The 18206-nt window shown below is 47.3% G+C and overlaps 1 protein-coding gene across 1 annotated transcript in view; it reads right to left on the bottom strand.

Annotated features, from left to right (window-relative positions):
• Window positions 1-1757: 1757 nt before the first annotated feature.
• Window positions 1758-18206, bottom strand: part of LOC144488109 (uncharacterized) — a 33023-nt gene continuing 16574 nt past the window's right edge. Inside the window, exons 9-13 of the mRNA XM_078206130.1 lie at window positions 13011-13160; window positions 12515-12620; window positions 7883-8004; window positions 7347-7498; window positions 1758-2105 (exon numbers count right to left, since the gene is read on the bottom strand). Coding sequence (XP_078062256.1) covers window positions 2002-2105; window positions 7347-7498; window positions 7883-8004; window positions 12515-12620; window positions 13011-13160 — 634 coding nt within the window. The 3' untranslated portion in view covers window positions 1758-2001. The remainder of the gene's footprint in view (window positions 2106-7346; window positions 7499-7882; window positions 8005-12514; window positions 12621-13010; window positions 13161-18206) is intronic.

The following is an 18206-nucleotide window of genomic DNA, read 5'->3' as shown; positions in this document are numbered from 1 at the left end:
CAATCGTCATAAAAACACAACCGGTTCTTTAATAGCCTGGCCTGCTTGTGATTCCAGATCCACAGCAATATGGTTGAGTTTAACTGCCTTCTGAAATGATCTAGCAAGACACTCAGTTCAAGGGTAATTATGGATGTGTAACCAATGCTGACCTTGCCATGACACCACGTTCCAGGAAAGGATAAAGTAAGCAATCGTGGCAACATGGATACAAAACGTGCTCAAAGGGCAGAAAGCAGCTTGTGGTGAATGGTTTTTCCGATTTCAGGATCACTGCTCTTTTTGGGCTAGTGTAGACCCCACTTGGAGTACTGCGCGCAGTTCTGGTCACCTCATTACAGGAAAGATGTTGAAGCCATTGAAAGGGTGCAGAGGAGATTTACAAGGATGTTGCCTGGATTGGGGGGCATGCCTTATGAGGATAGGTTGAGGGAGCTTGGTCTCTTCTCCCTGGAGAGACGAAGGATGAGAGGTGACCTGATAGAGGTTTACAAGATGTTGAGGGGTCTGGATAGGGTGGACTCTCAGAGGCTATTTCCAAGGGCTGAAATGGTTGCTACGAGAGGACACAGGTTTAAGGTGCTGGGGGGTAGGTACAGGGGGGATGTCAGGGGTAAGTTTTTCACTCAGAGGGTGGTGGGTGAGTGGAATCGGCTGACGTCGGTGGTGGTGGAGGCAAACTCGTTGGGGTCTTTTAAGAGACTTCTGGATGAGTACATGGGATTTAATGGGATTGAGGGCTATAGATAGGCCAAGAGGTGGGGATGTGATCGGCGCAACTTGTGGGCCGAAGGGCCTGTTTGTGCTGTGGCTTTCTATGTTCTATGTTCTATAACATTTCAAAGTGCGTCAGAAATAGTGCTTTTAACGAAGTAATTAATCAGAAAATGTTTCCAGTAGTGGGAGGGCCAAAGATTAGAGATTTATTTGGCAAACCACGATTGGCAACATGAGGAAGCTTTTTCTATGCAGATTAGTGAGATCTGGAATGCATCTCCCACAAGGTGGAAGCAGATTCAATAACTTTCAAAATGGAATTGAATAAATCCTTGAAGGTTTGCAGGCCAGAGGTGAAAGAGCAAAGGGATGGAATTACACATCTCTACCAAAAAGCCAGCACCGGCAGCCTCCTTCACAAAGTCATTACAGCATTAAAAAAGGCCACTCGGCCCATCAAGTCAATGCTAGCTCTCTGCAGAGTAATCCTATCAGTCCAATACCCATTCTACCCTTGAAGCCTTACAGGTTTATCTCAAATACCAATCCAGTCCTTTTGAAATCATTGACCATCTCAGCTTCCTCCTCTTTTGTGTGGCATTCCAGCTCATTACAACTTACCGTGTAAAAAGGTTCCAATTTCCCCCGCATCTCACCCAAAGCCTTAAATCTATATCCTCCAGCTAATGGAGAAGCTTCTCTTCTGCCTCACCCAAATTGCCCATAACATCTGTTGTATCCTCCTGTCCATCATGTCCCCTAACTCACCAGAATTCCAGGTCTGGGACAAGATAAGGAGGCAAGAGCCAACCTCTTGAGAACAGAAGAGCGAGCTGGAGAAAACAGACACGGTTCTTGTAAGTGAATCTCTGCCTCCCTCACCAGTGTTTGTTACTCTCTCCCACCACCCCCTCCCTTCCTCTTCCCCAGTCCCCCTCCCATCCCTTCCTCGCCCATTCCCCCAGTCTCTCTCCCAGACCCCCAACTCCTCCCTCAGTCCCTCTCCCCCACCCCAAGTTTTGAAATGATGAGCAATTGCATTCAGTGTGTGTGATATTTTATTAGATTTTTTAAAAGAGGGTTTCTTTTCCCACTCTGAAGGTGAGCAGTGACACAGTTGCTCAAGGAATGCAAGTTGCTCCTCGCTGTTCTTCAGTCACACACCTAGCCAGAGTTTATATAAATCTCAATCTGATCCAGTAGCAGCATGTAAACAGGAGACACGCAGTCCCCTTGCACTCTCCCTTCTCTCACACTCCTTCCCCTCCTGCACCACCGCTGCTGTCACCTCCGAAGACTCCGTTTGGCCTGTTTCAGTAAAGTGTCAAAGTCTAAAGAGTCAAACTTGCTTTTGGTTGAATAAGAACTGAATTCTGCATGACTGGAATCTGAAAGAGAAAAATTCTCCAATTACTTTCTGAAAAAACAGACAGCTGCAATAGTGAGGTATTCTGCCAGGGTCACTCAGCAGCTGAGCTCATACAGCCTTGGTTCATACATGGACAAAAGAGCTGAATGCCAGAGGTGAGGCGAGAGTGACTGCCTCGACATCAAAGCAGCATACGACCAAGCGTGGCATCATGGAGTCCTAGTGAAACAGGAATCAATGGGTATCAGAAGGAAAACCCTCTGCTGGTTGGAGTCATAGCCAGCACGGGTAATTATAGGCCAGTGAGCTTGACGTCCGTGGTAGGGAAGTTGTTGAAGAGGATTCTTAGAGACAGGATGTATGCGCATTTAGAACGGAACAATCTCATTAGTGACAGACAGCATGGTTTTGTAAGAGGGAGGTCGTGCCGTACAAATTTGGTGGAGTTTTTTGAGGAAGTGACAAAAACGGTTGACGAAGGAAGGGCTGTGGATGTCGTCTATATGGATTTCAGTAAGGCATTTGACAAAGTCCCTCATGGCAGGTTGGTTAAGAAGGTTAAGGCTCATGGGATACAAGGAGAGGTGGCTAGATGGGTGGAGAACTGGCTTGGCCATAGGTGACAGAGGGTAGCAGTCGAAGGGTCTTTTTCCGGCTGGAGGTCTGTGACCAATGGTGTTCCGCAGGGCTCTGTACTGGGACCTCTGCTATTTGTGATATATATAAATGATTTGGAAGACGGTGTAACCGGTGTTATCAGCAAGTTTGCGGATGACACGAAGATGGCTGGACTTGCGGATAGCGATGAACATTGTCGGTCAATACAGCAGGATGTAGATAGGCTGGAAAATTGGGCGGAGAAATGGCAGATGGAATTTAATCCAGATAAATACGAAGTGATGCATTTTGGAAGAACTAATGTAGGGGGGAGTTATACAATAAATGGCAGAGCCATCAAGAGTATAGAAACACAGAGGGACCTAGGTGTGCAAGTCCACAAATCCTTGAAGGTGGCAGCACAGGTGGAGAAGGTGGTGAAGAAGGCATATGGTATGCTTGCCTTTATAGGACGGGGTACAGAGTATAAAAGCTGGAGTCTGATGTTGCAGCTGTATAGAACGCTGGTAGGCCACAATTGGAGTACTGCGTCCAGTTCTGGTCGCCGCACTACCAGAAGGACGTGGAGGTTTTAGAGAGAGTGCAGAGAAGGTTTACCAGGATGTTGCCTGGTATGGAGGGTCTTAGCTATGAGGAGAGATTGGGTAAACTGGGCTTGTTCTCCCTGGAAAGGCGGAGAATGAGGGCAGACCTAATAGAGGTGTACAAAATTATGCAGGGTATAGATAGGGTGAACAGTGGGAAGCTTTTTCCCAGGTCGGAGGTGACGATCACGATGGGTCACGGGCTCAAGGTGAGTGGGGCAAGGTATAACTCAGACATCAGAGGGACGTTTTTTTACACAGAGTGGTGGGAGCCTGGAATGCGCTGCCAAGTAGGGTGGTGGAGGCAGACACGCTGGCATCGTTTAAGACTTATCTGGATAGTCACATGAGCAGTCTGGGAATGGAGGGATCCAAACGAATGGTCTAATCGGACCAATGAGCGCCACAGGCTTGGAGGGCAGAAGGGCCTGTTTCCTGTGCTGTACTGTTCTTTGCTAAAGGAAGATGGTTAAGGTGGTTGGAGGGCAATCATCTCAGTCCCAGGGCATCACTGCAGGAGTTCCCCAGGGTTAGTGTCTTAGACCCAACCATCTTCAGCTGCTTCATCAATGACCTTCCCTCCATAAGGTCAGAATTGGAGATATTTGTTCATAGTTGCACCATTCACAACTCTTTAGATACTGAAAGTCTGCATTCACACAATAAAACCTGGACAACATTCAGGCTTGGCCTGATGAGTGGCAAGCAACATTCATGTCAAGCAAGTGCCAGGCAATGATCGTCTCCAATAAAGTAAGTAGTCTCACAACACCAGGTTAAAGTCCAACAGATTTATTTGGTAGCACGAGCTTTCAGAGCACTGCTCCTTCAAAGTACAAAGAAAATTACAGCACAGGAACAGGCTCTTCGGCCCTCCAAGCCTGCACCGACCATGCTGCCCAACTGAACTAAAACCCCCTATCCTTCTGGGAACCATATCCCTCTATTCCCATCCTATTCATGTATTTGTCAAGACGCCCCTTAAAAGTCACTACCGTATCCGCTTCCACTACCTCCCCCGGCAACGAGTTCCAGGCACTCATCACCCTCTGTGTAACAAATCTGCCTCGTACATCTCCTTTAAACCTTGCCCCTCGCACCTTAAACCTATGCCCCCGAGTAATTGACTTCCACCCTGGGAAAAAACTTCTGACTATCCACTCTGTCCATGCCTCATAATCTTGTAGACTTCGATCAGGTCTCCCCTCAACTTCCGTCGCTCCAGTGAGAACAAACCAAGTTTCTCCAACCTCTCCTCATAGCTAATGCCCTCCATACCAGGCAACATCCTGGTAAATCTTTTCTGTACCCTCTTCAAAGCCTCCACATCCTTCTGGTAGTGTGGCGACCAGAATTGAACACTATATTCCAAATGCAGCCTAACTAAGGTTCTATAAAGATGCAACATGACTTGCCAATTTTTAAACTCAATGCCCTGGCCAATGAAGGCAAGCATGCCGTATGCCTTCTTGACTACCTTCTCCACCTGCGTTGCCATTTTCAGTGACCTGTGTACCTGTACACCCAGATCCCTCTGCCTATCAATACTCTTAAGGATTCTGCCATTTACTGTATATTTCCTATCTTTATTAGATCTTCCAAAATGCATCACCTCACATTTGTCCGGATTAAGCTCCATCTCTCCTCCCAAGTCTCCAACTGATCTATATCCTGCTGTATCCTCTGATGGTCCTCATCGCTATCCGCAAATTCACCAACCTTTGTGTCTTCCGCAAACTTACTGATCAAACCAGTTACATTTTCCTCCAAATCATTTATATATATTACAAACAGCAAAGGTCCCAGCACTGATCCCTGAGGAATGCCACTTGTCACAGCCCTCCATTCAGAAACGCACCCTTCCACTGCTACCCTCTGTCTTCTATGACTGAGCCAGTTTTGTATCCACCTTGCCAGCTCACCTCTGATCCCATGCAACTTCACCTTCTGCACCAGTCTGCCATGAGGGACCTTGTCAAAGGCCTTACTGAAGTCCATGTAGACAACATCCACTGCCCTACCCTCATCAATCATCTTCGTCACTTCCTCGAAAAACCCGATCAAGTTCGTGAGACACGACCTCCCCTTCACAAAACCATGTTGCCTCTCACTAATACGTCCACTTATTTCCAAGTGGGAATAAATCCTGTCTCGAAGAATCCTCTCCAATAATTTCCCTATCACTGATGTAAGGCTCACCGGCCTGTAATTACCTGAATTATTCTTGCTACCCTTCTTAAACAAAGGAACAACATTGGCTGTCCTCCAATCCTCTGGGACCTCCCCTGTAGCCAGTGAGGATACAAAGATTTCTCTCAAGGCCCCAGCAATTTCCTCCCTTGCCTCTCTCAGTATTCTGGTGTATATCCCATCAGGCCCTGGGGACTTGTCTACCTTAATGTTCCTCAAGAGCCCCAGTACCTCCTCCTTTTTGATCTCAACATGACTCAAACTATCTACACATCCTCTCCCAGACTCATCATCCACCAAGTCCTCTTTGGTGAATACTGATACCAAGTGCTCATTTAATACCTCCCCCATTTCCTCTCAGTCCACGCACAGATTCCCTCCCTTGTCCTTGAGTGGCCAACCCTCTCCCTGGCTACCCTCTTGGTCTTTATATATGTATAAAAAGCCTTGGGACTTTCCTTAATCCTGCTGGCCAATGCTTTTTCATGACCCCTTTTAGCCCTTCTTACTCCTCGCTTAAGTTTCTTTCTACTTTCCTTGTATTCCACACTTGCTTCGTGTGTTCCCAGCCTCCTAGCTTTAACAAATGCTTCTTTTTTCTCTTTGACTAGGCTCACAATATCTCTCATTCTCCAAGGTTCCCAAATCTTGCCATACTTATCCTTCATCCTTACAGGAATGTGCCGGTCCTGAATCCCTATCAACTTACACTTGAAAGTCTCCCACATGCCAGATGTTGATTTGCCCTCAAACATCTGCCCCCAATCTACATTCTTCAGTTCCTGCCTAATATTGTTGTAATTAGCCTTCCCCCAATTCAGCACCTAAACTTGAGGACTTCACTTATGTTTATCTATCAGTACCTTAAAGCTTACTGAATTGTGGTCACTGGTCCCGAACTGCTCCCCTACTGAAACATCGACCACCTGGCCGGGCTCATTCCCCAATACCAGGTCCAGTGTGGCCCCTTCCCCAGTTGGACTATCTACATACTGTTTCAGGAAGCCCTCCTGGATGCTCCTTACAAACTCTGCCCCATCGACGCCCCCTAGCACTAAGTGAGTCCCAGTCAATATAGGGGAAATTAAAATCTCCCATCACAACAACCCGGTTACTTTTACACCTTGCCAAAATCTGCCGACATATCTGTTCCTCTATCCCCCCTTGGCAGTTGGGTCTTTCCCTTAACCAAGTCTCTGTAATGGCAACATCATAGTTCCTCGTACTAATCCAAGCTCTAATTTCATCTGCTTTACCTGTTACACTTCTCGCATTGAAATAAATGCACTTCAGTCCACCAGACCCTCTCTGATCAACAAACACACCCTGCCTGCTGTTTCTGAGTCTTACGGGCCATACTCTCTGGTTCCACTTCAGTTTATTCACCTTTGCTTTGGATCCCACCCCCCTGCCAAACTAATTTAAATCCTCCCGTGTGACACTAGCAAACCTCCCGGCCAGAATATTTGTGCCCTTCCAGTTTCGATGCAACCCGTCCTTCTTGTACAGGTCCCATCTGCCCCGGAAGATACCCCAATGGTCCAGATATCTGAAACCCTCCCTCCTACACCAGCTGTTTAGCCACGTGTTGAGCTGCATTATCTTCCTATTTCTAGCCTCACTCGCACGTGGCACAGGGAGTAATCCTGCTTTTGAACTTTCTACCTAACTCCCTAAACTGCTGCTGCAGGACCTCATCACTCTTCCTAACTGCCATGGGGATTGTTATACCTGGTCCTCCCACATCAACAAGATTCCCTTGAAGAGGTGAATTGAAGCAACTCTGGTTCCCGGAGGTTGTTTGTGGCGCTGGGGTCGGGGGGTAAAACTGAAGGTTAAAATCTCAGCTTGCGTTTTCCTGAACTCACCTAGATCCGCATAATTCGTTTTACAAAACTGCCGCCGGCCACCGAAACAGAGGTCAAAAGGCAACTCATCAGGCTTGCGTAACGTCTGCCCATTCTCAATAGCAGCAAATGCATCACATGTATAACGGTATGTGACAAACCCGTAGTTATCTCTGAAAGAAATCACCTCCAATTAGAAAAGGTTCAAAAGACAGTGAAAATTATTGACCAGTTGCTAAAATTCTGACTGAGAAGAGATTGAACCAAAATATACCAAACAGCCGTGAGAACAATCACAAACCGCACACACGAGGGAGGCACGGCAGAAAACACTCACGTTCATGCAGAAAGCTGCCACAAGGGCCGAGTGCGAGGCACCCAGAGCCTCAACAGTTCAGAGCTTCTGTTCAATATTTCTATGAGGATTCGGTGAGTGGGACTCTACGATTCTGCGATTGAGGTATATAAAACTGTGAGGGGTCAGGAGAGAGCAGAGAGGAGGAACCTGCTTCCCTTGGGACTCTACCTGGCCAACACCCAACAGATTCTCATCTTACCCTTCATTCCGAAAATAAATGTTGCAGTCCTCAACTTCTCCAAACACCTCGAATCGCCGCCTCAGTTCCTCACACATCATTCCATTCCGGATTTTCCCCACATAAACGACACGCCGTTCCTCCTGTTTGGAAATAGATCCGGATGTGACTGTAAATCTTGTCCCTTGCTCAGATTCTCAGTGAACAAACATCATTTACACCTACACCCAGTTAGAGATAGAGAGCAAGGCATAAAAGGCAGGGGGATTGTACTCTGGGCTCAGGGATCATCTCCGCACAGGAGACCCTGAAGTCACAGATCAAAGGAAGACAGCAGATACCTAGGAACACCACCACCTAGAGGTTCTCCTCCAAGACACTCACCATCCTGACTTGGAAATATATCACTGTTCCTTCACTGTTGTTGGGTCAAAAATATGGACTCCCTCCCTAACAGCACCGCCAGGATTCAGGTCCCAGAGTGAGGAATCCTGTCCCATAGAACATTACAGCGCAGTACAGGCTCTTCGGCCCTCGATGTTGCGCCGACCAGTGGAACCAATCTAAAGCCCCTCTATTCTACACTATTCCAATATCATCCATATGTTTATCCAATAACCATTTGAATGCTCTTAATGTTGACGAGTCCACTACTGCTGCAGGCAGGGCATTCCACGCCCTTACTACTCTCTGAGTAAAGAACCTACCTCTGACATCTGTCCTATATCTCTCACCCCTCAATTTAAAGCTATGTCCCCTCGTGGTAGCCATCACCATCCGAGGAAAAAAGCTCTCACTATCCACCCTATCTAATCCTCTGATCATCTTGTATGCCTCTATTAAGTCACCTCTTAACCTTCTTCTCTCTAACGAAAACAACCTCAAGCTCCTCAGCCTTTCCTCATACGATTTTCCCACCATACCAGGCAACATCCTGGTAAATCTCCTCTGCACCCTTTCCAACACTTCCACATCTTTCCTATAATACGGCGACCAGAACTGTACGCAATACTCCAAATGCAACCGCACCAGAGTTTTGTACAGTTACAGCATGACCTCCTGGCTCCAAAACTCAATCCCTCCACCAATAAAAGCTAACACACCGTACGCCTTCTTAACAACCCTATCAACCTGGGTGTCAACTTTCAGGGATCTATGCACATGGACACCTAGATCCCTCTGTTCATCCACACTACCAAGTATCTTACCATTAGCCCAGTACTCTGTATTCCTGTTACTCCTTCCAAAGTGAATCACCTCACACTTTTCCGCATTAAACTCCATTTGCCACCTCTCAGCCCAGCTCTGCAGCTTATCTATGTCCCATAGAGCAAGGGATCCTGGGATAGAAACATAGGAGCAGGAGTAGGCCATTTGGCCCTTCAAGCCTGCTCCGCCATTCATTTTGATCATACAAAGAACAATACAGCACAGGAACAGGCCCTTCGGCCCTCCAAGCCCGCGCCGCTCCCTGGTCCAAACTAGACCATTCTTTTGTATCCCTCCATTCCCACTCCGTTCATATGGCTATCTAGATAAGTCTTAAACGTTCCCAGTGTGTCCGCCTCCACCACCTTGCCTGGCAGCGCATTCCAGGCCCCCACCACCCTGTGTAAAATATGTCCTTCTGATATCTGTGTTAAACCTCCCCCCCTTCACCTTGAACCTATGACCCCTCGTGAACGTCACCACCGACCTGGGGAAAAGCTTCCCACCGTTCACCCTATCTATGCCTTTCATAATTTTATACACCTCTATTAAGTCTCCCCTCATCCTCCGTCTTTCCAGGGAGAACAACCCCAGTTTACCCAATCTCTCCTCATAACTAAGCCCCTCCATACCAGGTAACATCCTGGTAAACCTCCTCTGTACTCTCTCCAAAGCCTCCACGTCCTTCTGGTAGTGTGGCGACCAGAACTGGACGCAGTATTCCAAATGCGGCCGAACCAACGTTCTATACATCTGCAACATCAGACCCCAACTTTTATACTCTATGCCCCGTCCTATAAAGGCAAGCATGCCATATGCCTTCTTCACCACCTTCTCCACCTGTGACGTCACCTTCAAGGATCTGTGGACTTGCACACCCAGGTCCCTCTGCGTATCTACACCCTTTATGGTTTTGCCATTTATCGTATAGCTCCTCCCTACGTTATTTCTACCAAAATGCATCACTTCGCATTATCAGGATTGAACTCCATCTGCCATTTCTTTGCCCAAATTTCCAGCCTATCTATATCCTTCTGTAGCTTCTGACAATGCTCCTCACTATCTGCAAGTCCAGCCAATTTTGTGTCGTCCGCAAACTTACTGATCACCCCAGTTACACCTTCTTCCAGATCATTTATATAAATCACAAACAGCAGAGGTCCCAATACAGAGCCCTGCGGAACACCACTAGTCACAGGCCTCCAGCCGGAAAAAGACCCTTCCACTACCACCCTCTGTCTTCTGTGACCAAGCCAGTTCTCCACCCATCTAGCCACCTCCCCCTTTATCCCATGAGATCCAACCTTTTTCACCAGCCGACCATGAGGGACTTTGTCAAATGCTTTACTAAAGTCCATATAGACGACATCCACGGCCCTTCCCTCATCAACCATTTTGGTCACTTCTTCAAAAAAACTCCACCAGGTTAGTGAGGCATGACCTCCCTCTCACAAAACCATGCTGACTATCGTTAATGAGTTTATTCCTTTCTAAATGCGCATACATCCTATCTCTAAGAATCTTCTCGCAACAACTTCCCCACCACGGACATCAAGCTCACCGGCCTATAATTACCCGGGTTATCCTTCCTACCCTTCTTAAATAACGGGACCATGGATGATCATCGAATTCAATATCCTGATCCTCCCCTTCCCCCCCTCCATGTCCCTTGATCCCTTTAATCTCAAGAGCTATATCTGATTTCTTCTTGAAATCAGACGTTTTGGCCTCAACCACTTCCTCTGGTAGTGAATTCCACACATTCACCACCCTCTGGATTAAGAAATTTCTCCTCACCTCAGTCCTAAAAGCTTTACCCTTTATCCTCAAACTATGACCCCTAGTTCTGGGCTCTCCCACCAATGCGAACATTCTTTCAGAATCTACCCTGTCTAACCCTGTTCGAATTTTATAAGTTTCTATGAGATCCCCTCTCACTTTTCTAAACTCCAATAAATATAATCCTGACTGACTTAGTCTCTCCTCATATGACAGACTTGCCATCCCAGGAATCAGCCTGGTAAACCTTCGCTGTGCTCCCTCTACAGCAAGGACATCCTTCCTCAGATAAGGACACCAAAACTGCACACAATACTCCAGGTGTGGCCTCACCAACGCCCTATACAATTGCAGCAAAACATCCCTATCCCGATACTCAAATCCTCTCGCTATGAAGGCCAACATACCATTTGCCTTCTTTACTGTCTGCTGTACCTGCATGCTTACTTTCAGCGACTGATGCACGAGGACTCCAAGGTCTCATTGAGTATCCACCTCTCTCAATTTACACCCATTCAAGTAATAATCTGTCTTCCTATTATTGTTACCAGAGTGGATAACCTCACATTTATCCACATTATACTGCATCAGGGTTCATATCCCAGAGTGAGGGATCCTGGGATCATGTCTGACAGAAGGAGGGATCCTGGTTGATGGAATGGGCAGGAAAGTGGCAGATGGAGTTCAGCTCTGATAAGTGTGAGGTAATGCATTAGGGAGGTCAAACAGTAAAATGGGATACACAATAAACAGGAATATACTAAGAGGGGTGGATGAAGAGAGAGATCTTGGTGTGTAAATGCACAGGTGCCTAAAGGTAGCAGTACCGGTAGATCAGGTTGTAAAGAAGGCAGACGGAATGTTCTCCTTCATTGGCAGAGGTACAGAATACAAAAGTAGGGATATAATCGTGGATAAAAGCTAAATACTACAAACAACAGAAAATTCTGGAAAATCTCAGCAAGTCTCATAGCGTCTGTGGAGAGAGAATAGAGTTAACGTCTCGGGTCTGGACAAGCTCTGACGAAGGGTTACCCAGACTCGAAACGTTGGCTCTATTCTCTCTTCACAGATGCTGTCAGACCCGCTGAGATTTTCCAGCATTTTGTTTTTGACATAATGACAAAATTTATAAAACACTGGCGAGGCCACAACTGGAATACTGTCTGCAGTTCTGGTCACCAAATTACAGGAAGGGTGTAATTGCTCTGGAGAGAGTACAGAGAAAATGTACGAGAGTATTTCCAGGGCTGGAAAATTGTAGCTGTAAAAGGAGATTGGAGAGGCTGGAGTTGTTTTCCTTGTAACAGAGAAGGCTGAGGGGTGACACGATTGAGGTATATAAAACCGTGAGGAGTTAGGAGAAAGCAGACAGGAGGAACCTGCTTCCCTTGGCAAAGAGTTCAAACACCCGGGGTCATAGATTCAAACTAAGTGACAGAAGGTGTAACCCCCGACAGGGCGATGGGGGGGGGGGGGGGGGGGGGCGAGAGGAGGGGGCTCGAGAGGAGGGGGGGTGAGTGAGGGGGGCGCACCCCTGACCGGGGGGGGGGGGGAAGGTGCACCCCCGCCGGGGGGCGAGGGTCCTGGGGTCAAGGTCAAGTCTGACAGAGTGAAAGGGTTGTGTTCCTGGGTGGAGCTCTGGGAGTGGAATGCTGTGCTTACTATAGCGAGCTCCCTCCGTTGGTTACTCTTCTGTGCCCGAGATGTGTGTCTTGAATATCGACTTTGTGGTTCTTCAGTGTATGAATCATAAGCATCTGTGAAATAGCTGGAGGAACAACAACAGTTAAAACACATCCGGGACAGGAAATCGTGACATCTGTGACAAGAGCCCAGACCCTCATTGCCCCAGTGCTGCCCCATCACAAAGGGAATCCCTATGGGACCACACCCAGGAATTACCCCCTCCATCACCACCAGGAAACCTCAGTCCCTCTGCCCTGGGGAATAACCCCACCCTGCACACCTACCCCAGGGAGACACCCACCCCCAGGACTGACCCCTGCTCTCTCTGACTGCCCAGAATTCCACCCCATGCAATAACAAACCCCAACCCACCTGCATGCTCACCCTGGAAAACCATCTCCCCGCCAAGGTTCTCCCTGCCCACCCCCCAACCTCCGCACAAGCCCCATACCCAGCATTAGTGACTCATCACCTCATTCGAACACTGCGCCTTCGTAAGGATCGGGATCTGGATCCAGAGTCTGATCTCGAATCGGATCTGGAACATGATCTAGAACGCGAGCTGGATCGGGAATCAGATCGTGAACTGTGTCGGGAATGACGAGATCGTCTCCTGCAGTATCTGTTTCCAAACAGAACAGGATTAATGACCAAACATTAACTCATTCCCTCAACCTCCCATTCCAATGACTGTTTCTGTAACAAGAGAGCATTAAGGCAAGGCAGAGTGAGTGCTGAACCCAATGTGTTCCAGCCAACAATATTGTGAAGCTGCCTTGTCTAGATTCACTTCTCCTGCTACATCCAATGTAACCGTCTCCAATTATAAAAAGCAGCTTTTGCCAAAGCTGATCAGAACATGACCCCAGCTGTCAGTGGGTCAATATTGAATTGGAACATGAAGCTTCCTACATTACTCATTGGGCAAGTTTCTTAAATTAACTGCAACAGCTGACATTATGCAGAATTTTCACCCTCAAAATTCTGTGTGGCCTTGATAGGTATGTCTCTGTCAGGCAGGGAGGAAATGGCCGAGTGAGGGAACCATGGTTCACAAAACAAGTTGAATATCTTGTCAAGAGGAAGAAGGAAGCGTATGTAAGGATGTGAAAACAAGGTTCAGTTGGGTCCATTGAGGGTTACAAGGTAGCAAGGAATGAGCTGAAAAAAGGGCTTCGGAGAGCTAGGAGGGGGCATGAGAAGTCCTTGGCAGGTCGGATCAAGGAAAACCCCAAGGCCTTTTAGTCTTATGTGAGGAAAAAAAGAATGACCAGGGTGAGGTTAGGGCCGGTCAAGGACAGTAGTGGGAACTTGTGCATGGAGTCAGAGGAGATAGGAGAGGCGATGAATGAATACTTTTCTTCAATGTTCACCAAGGAGAGGGGCCATGTTTTTGAGGATGTGTGTGAGATACAGGCCGATAGCCTGGAGGAGGCAGATGTTTTGAGGGAAGATGTATTAGCAATTTTGAAAAACCTGAAGGTCAATAAGTCCCCTGGGCCAGCTGAGATCTATCCTAGGATTCTTTGGGAGGCAAGGGATGAGATTGCAGAGCCTTTGGCTTTGAGTCCTCACTGTCCACGGGGATGGTGCCAGAGGACTGGAGAATGGTGAATGTTGTTCCTCTGTTCAAGAAAGGAAATAGGAATGACCCTCGTAATTATAGGCCGGTTAGTCTTACTTCGGTGGTCGGCAAGTTAATGGAAAAGGTCCTGAGGGATAGGATTTACGATCATTTAGAAAGATGCAGCTTAATCCGGGATAGCCAGCACGGATTTGTGAAGGGTAAGTCTTGCCTCACAAATTCCATTGAATTTTTTGAGGAGGTAACTAAGTGTGTCGATGAAGGTAGAGCAGTTGATGTCACATACATGGATTTTAGTAAGGCGTTTGATAAGGTCCCCCATGGTCGGCTCATGAAGAAAGTAAGGAGGTGTGGGATAGAGGGAAATTTGGCTGATTGGATAAGTAACTGGCTATCTCATAGAAGACAGAGGGTGGTGGTGGATGGAAAATTTTCAGACTGGAGACCAGTTACCAGCGGTGTTCCACAAGGATCAGTGCTGGGTCCTCTGCTATTTGTGATTTTTATAAATGACTTGGAGGAGGGGGCTGAAGGGTGGATCAGTAAATTTGCAGATGACACCAAGATTGGTGGAGTAGTGGATGAGGTGGAGGGCTGTTGTAGGCTGCAAAGAGACATTGATAGGATGCAGAGCTGGGCTGAAAAATGGCAGATGGAGTTTAACCCTGATAAGTGTGAGGTGATTCATTTTGGGAGGACAAATTCAAACGCGGATTACAAGGGCGGCACGGTAGCACAGTGGTTAGCACTGCTGCTTCACAGCTCCAGGGTCCCGGGTTCGATTCCCGGCTCGGGTCACTGTCTGTGTGGAGTTTGCACATTCTCCTCGTGTCTGCGTGGGTTTCCTCCGGGTGCTCCGGTTTCCTCCCACAGTCCAAAGATGTGCGGGTTAGGTTGATTGGCCAGGTTAAAAATTGCCCCTTAGTGTCCTGAGATGCGTGGATTAGTGGGTAAATATGTGGGGGTAGGGTCTGGGTGGGATTGTGGTCGGTGCAGACTCGATGGGCCGAATGGCCTCCTTCTACACTGTAGGGTTTCTATGATGATTTCTTCTATGAAGTGTGAGGTGATTCATTTTGGTAGGACAAATTTGAATGCGGATTACAGGGTCAACGGTAGGGTTCTGAGGAATGTGGAGGAACAGAGATCTTGGGGTTCATATCCACAGATCTCTGAAGGTTGCCACTCAAGTGGATAGAGCTGTGAAGAGGGCCTATAGTGGGTTAGCGTTTATTAACAGGGGGTTTGAGTTTAAAAGCCGTGGGGTTATGCTGCAACTGTACAGGATCTTGGTGAGACCACATTTGGAATATTGTGTGCAGTTCTGGTCACCTCACTATAAGAAGGATGCGGAAGCGCTGGAAAGAGTGCAAAGGAGATTTACCAGGATGCTGCCTGGTTTGGAGGGTAGGTCTTATGAGGAAAGGTTGAGGGAGCTAGGGCTTTTCTCTTTAGAGCAGAGGAGGTTGAGAGGTGACTTAATCGAGGTTTATAAGATGATGAGGGGGATAGATAAAGTGGACGTGCAGAGACTATTTCCTTGGGTGGATGTAGCTGTTACTAGGGAGCATAACTATAAGGTTCGTGGTGGAAGATATAGGAGGGATGTGTGAGGTAGGTTCTTTACGCAGAGAGTGGTTGGGGTGTGGAATGGACTGCCTGCAGTGATAGTGGAGTCAGACACTTTAGGAACTTTTAAGCGGTTATTGGATAGGCACATGGAGCACACCAGGATGATAGGGAGTGGGATAGCTTGATCTTTCGGAAAAGATTTGGCACAACATCTCGCATATATATATATATATAAATGATTTGGAGGAAAATGTAACTGGTTTGATTAGTAACTTTGCGGACGACACAAAGGTTGGTGGATTTGCGGATAGCAATGAGGACCATCAGAGGATACAGCAGGAGATAGATCAGTTGGAGACTTGGGCGGAGAGATGGCAGATGGAGTTTAATCCAGACAAATGAGAGGTAATGCATTTTGGAAGGTCTAATACAGATAGGAAATATACAGTAAATGGCAGAACCCTTAAAAGTATTGATAGGCAGAGGGATCTGGGTGTACAGGTACACAGGTCACTGAAAATGGCAATGCAGGTGGAGAAGGTAGTCAGGAAGGCATACGGCATGCATGCCTTCATCCGCCGGGGTATTGAGTTTAAAAATTGGCAAGTCATGTTGCAGCTTTATAGAACCTTAATTAGGCCGCATTTGGAAAATAGCGTTCAATTCTGGTCGCCACACTACCAGGAGGTGGTGGAGGCTTTGGAGAGGGTACAGAAAAGATTTACCAGGATGTTGCCTGGTATGGAGGGAATTAGTTATGAGGAGAGGTTGGAGAAACTTGGTTTGTTCTCACTGGAACGACGGAGGTTGAGAGGCAACCTGATAGAAGTCGACAAGATTATGAGAGACATGGACAGAGTGGATAGTCAGAAGCTTTTTCCCAGGGTGGAAGAGTCAGTTACTAGGGGGCAAAGTTTAAAGGATATGTACAGGGCAGATTTTTTACACAGAGAGTAGTGGGTGCCTGGAACTCGCCGCCAGGGGAGGTGGTGGAAGCGGATACGGTAGTGACTTTTAAGGGGCGTCTTGACAAATACATGAATAGGATGAGAATAGAGGGATATGGTCCCCGGAAGCGTGGGGTTTTTTTAGTTCAGTTGGGCAGCATGGTCGGTGCAGGCTTGGCGGGCCGAAGGGCCTGTTCCTGTGCTGTAATTTTCTTTGTTCTACTTGGTATAACTACAGCCAACAGTTGTGATATTTCTGAACTTGAAAGGTAATAAACAATAAAGATAACAGGGCAGATGCTGAGTTGCAGCTGGGGAACACGGGAACTGTTGGACATCAATATGATCCACAGCAACCCTATCTGCACTGCGTCTGCAGCTGAGAAACTTCAGCTCCAAGTTGCTGAGCTGGAGTCTGAGCTTCTGACTCTGCATCGCCTCAGGGAGGGGAATATTACCTGGACACTTTGTTCCAGGAGACAGTCACACTTCTTAGGCTTGGTCCCTCAGATTGGTCTGTGGTCAGGGACATGTGGGTGTGACTGTCAGTGAGCCATCTGAATACTAATGACATAGGTAGGACTAAGAAAGAGATAATGCTGAGAGATGATGAGCAGTTAAGGATGAAATTAAAAAGTAGAACCACAAAGGTGATAATCTCTGGATTACTATCTGAGCCATCAGCAAATTGGAATCGGGTCAATAAGACTGGGGAGTTGAGTGTGCGCGCACAAATAGAAAAGCACATCAGTAAATAAGGTCAAAGCAGGGAAAGGTGCTAAAAAGACAGACTGAAAGACTCTTCACCTGAATTCACACAGCATTGGTAACAGGACGGATGAATCGATTGCACCAATAGAAATAAATTAGTATGGTATCATAGCCATTAGGGAGATATGGTTGCAAAGTGACCAAGACTGGGAGCTGAATATTGGAGAGCATTTAACATTTCAGAAAGGACACAAAGAAAGGAAAAGGAGGTGGGGCGGCTCTGCTAATAAAGGATGAGATCCGTACGATTCAGTGCATCAAGATGCAGTGTGGGTGGAGATATGAAAGGAAAGAAGTCACTGGTGGGAGTACTTTATCAGCCCCTTGATGGCAGCTACACCGTAGAACAGAATATAACTCAAGAAATGATGGAGGCTTGTGAGAAAGGTATTGCAACAATACTGGGTGAGGCAGTGGTATTGAGACCCGGTGCCACCCTCTGCAGATGGACCCGGGTTCAAATCGCACCATAGCATAGAACATAGAAAGCCACAGCACAAACAGGCCCTTCGGCCCACAAGTTGCGCCGATCACATCCCCACCTCTAGGCCTATCTATAGCCCTCAATCCCATTAAATCCCATGTACTCATCCAGAAGTCTCTTAAAAGACCCCAACGAGTTTGCCTCCACCACCACCGACGTCAGCCGATTCCACTCACCCACCACCCTCTGAGTGAAAAACTTACCCCTGACATCTCCTCTGTACCTACCCCCAGCACCTTAAACCTGTAAATAGCAGATGGTTTAAAATCAATAAAACATCTGTAAGTCTGATGATGACCATGAAATCGT

Source organism: Mustelus asterias, unplaced genomic scaffold (genome assembly GCF_964213995.1).
Source record: "Mustelus asterias unplaced genomic scaffold, sMusAst1.hap1.1 HAP1_SCAFFOLD_1291, whole genome shotgun sequence".
Taxonomy (NCBI): domain Eukaryota; kingdom Metazoa; phylum Chordata; class Chondrichthyes; order Carcharhiniformes; family Triakidae; genus Mustelus; species Mustelus asterias.
The sequence above is the reverse complement of the archived record's forward strand: the minus strand, read 5'-3'. Positions and strand labels throughout refer to the sequence as shown.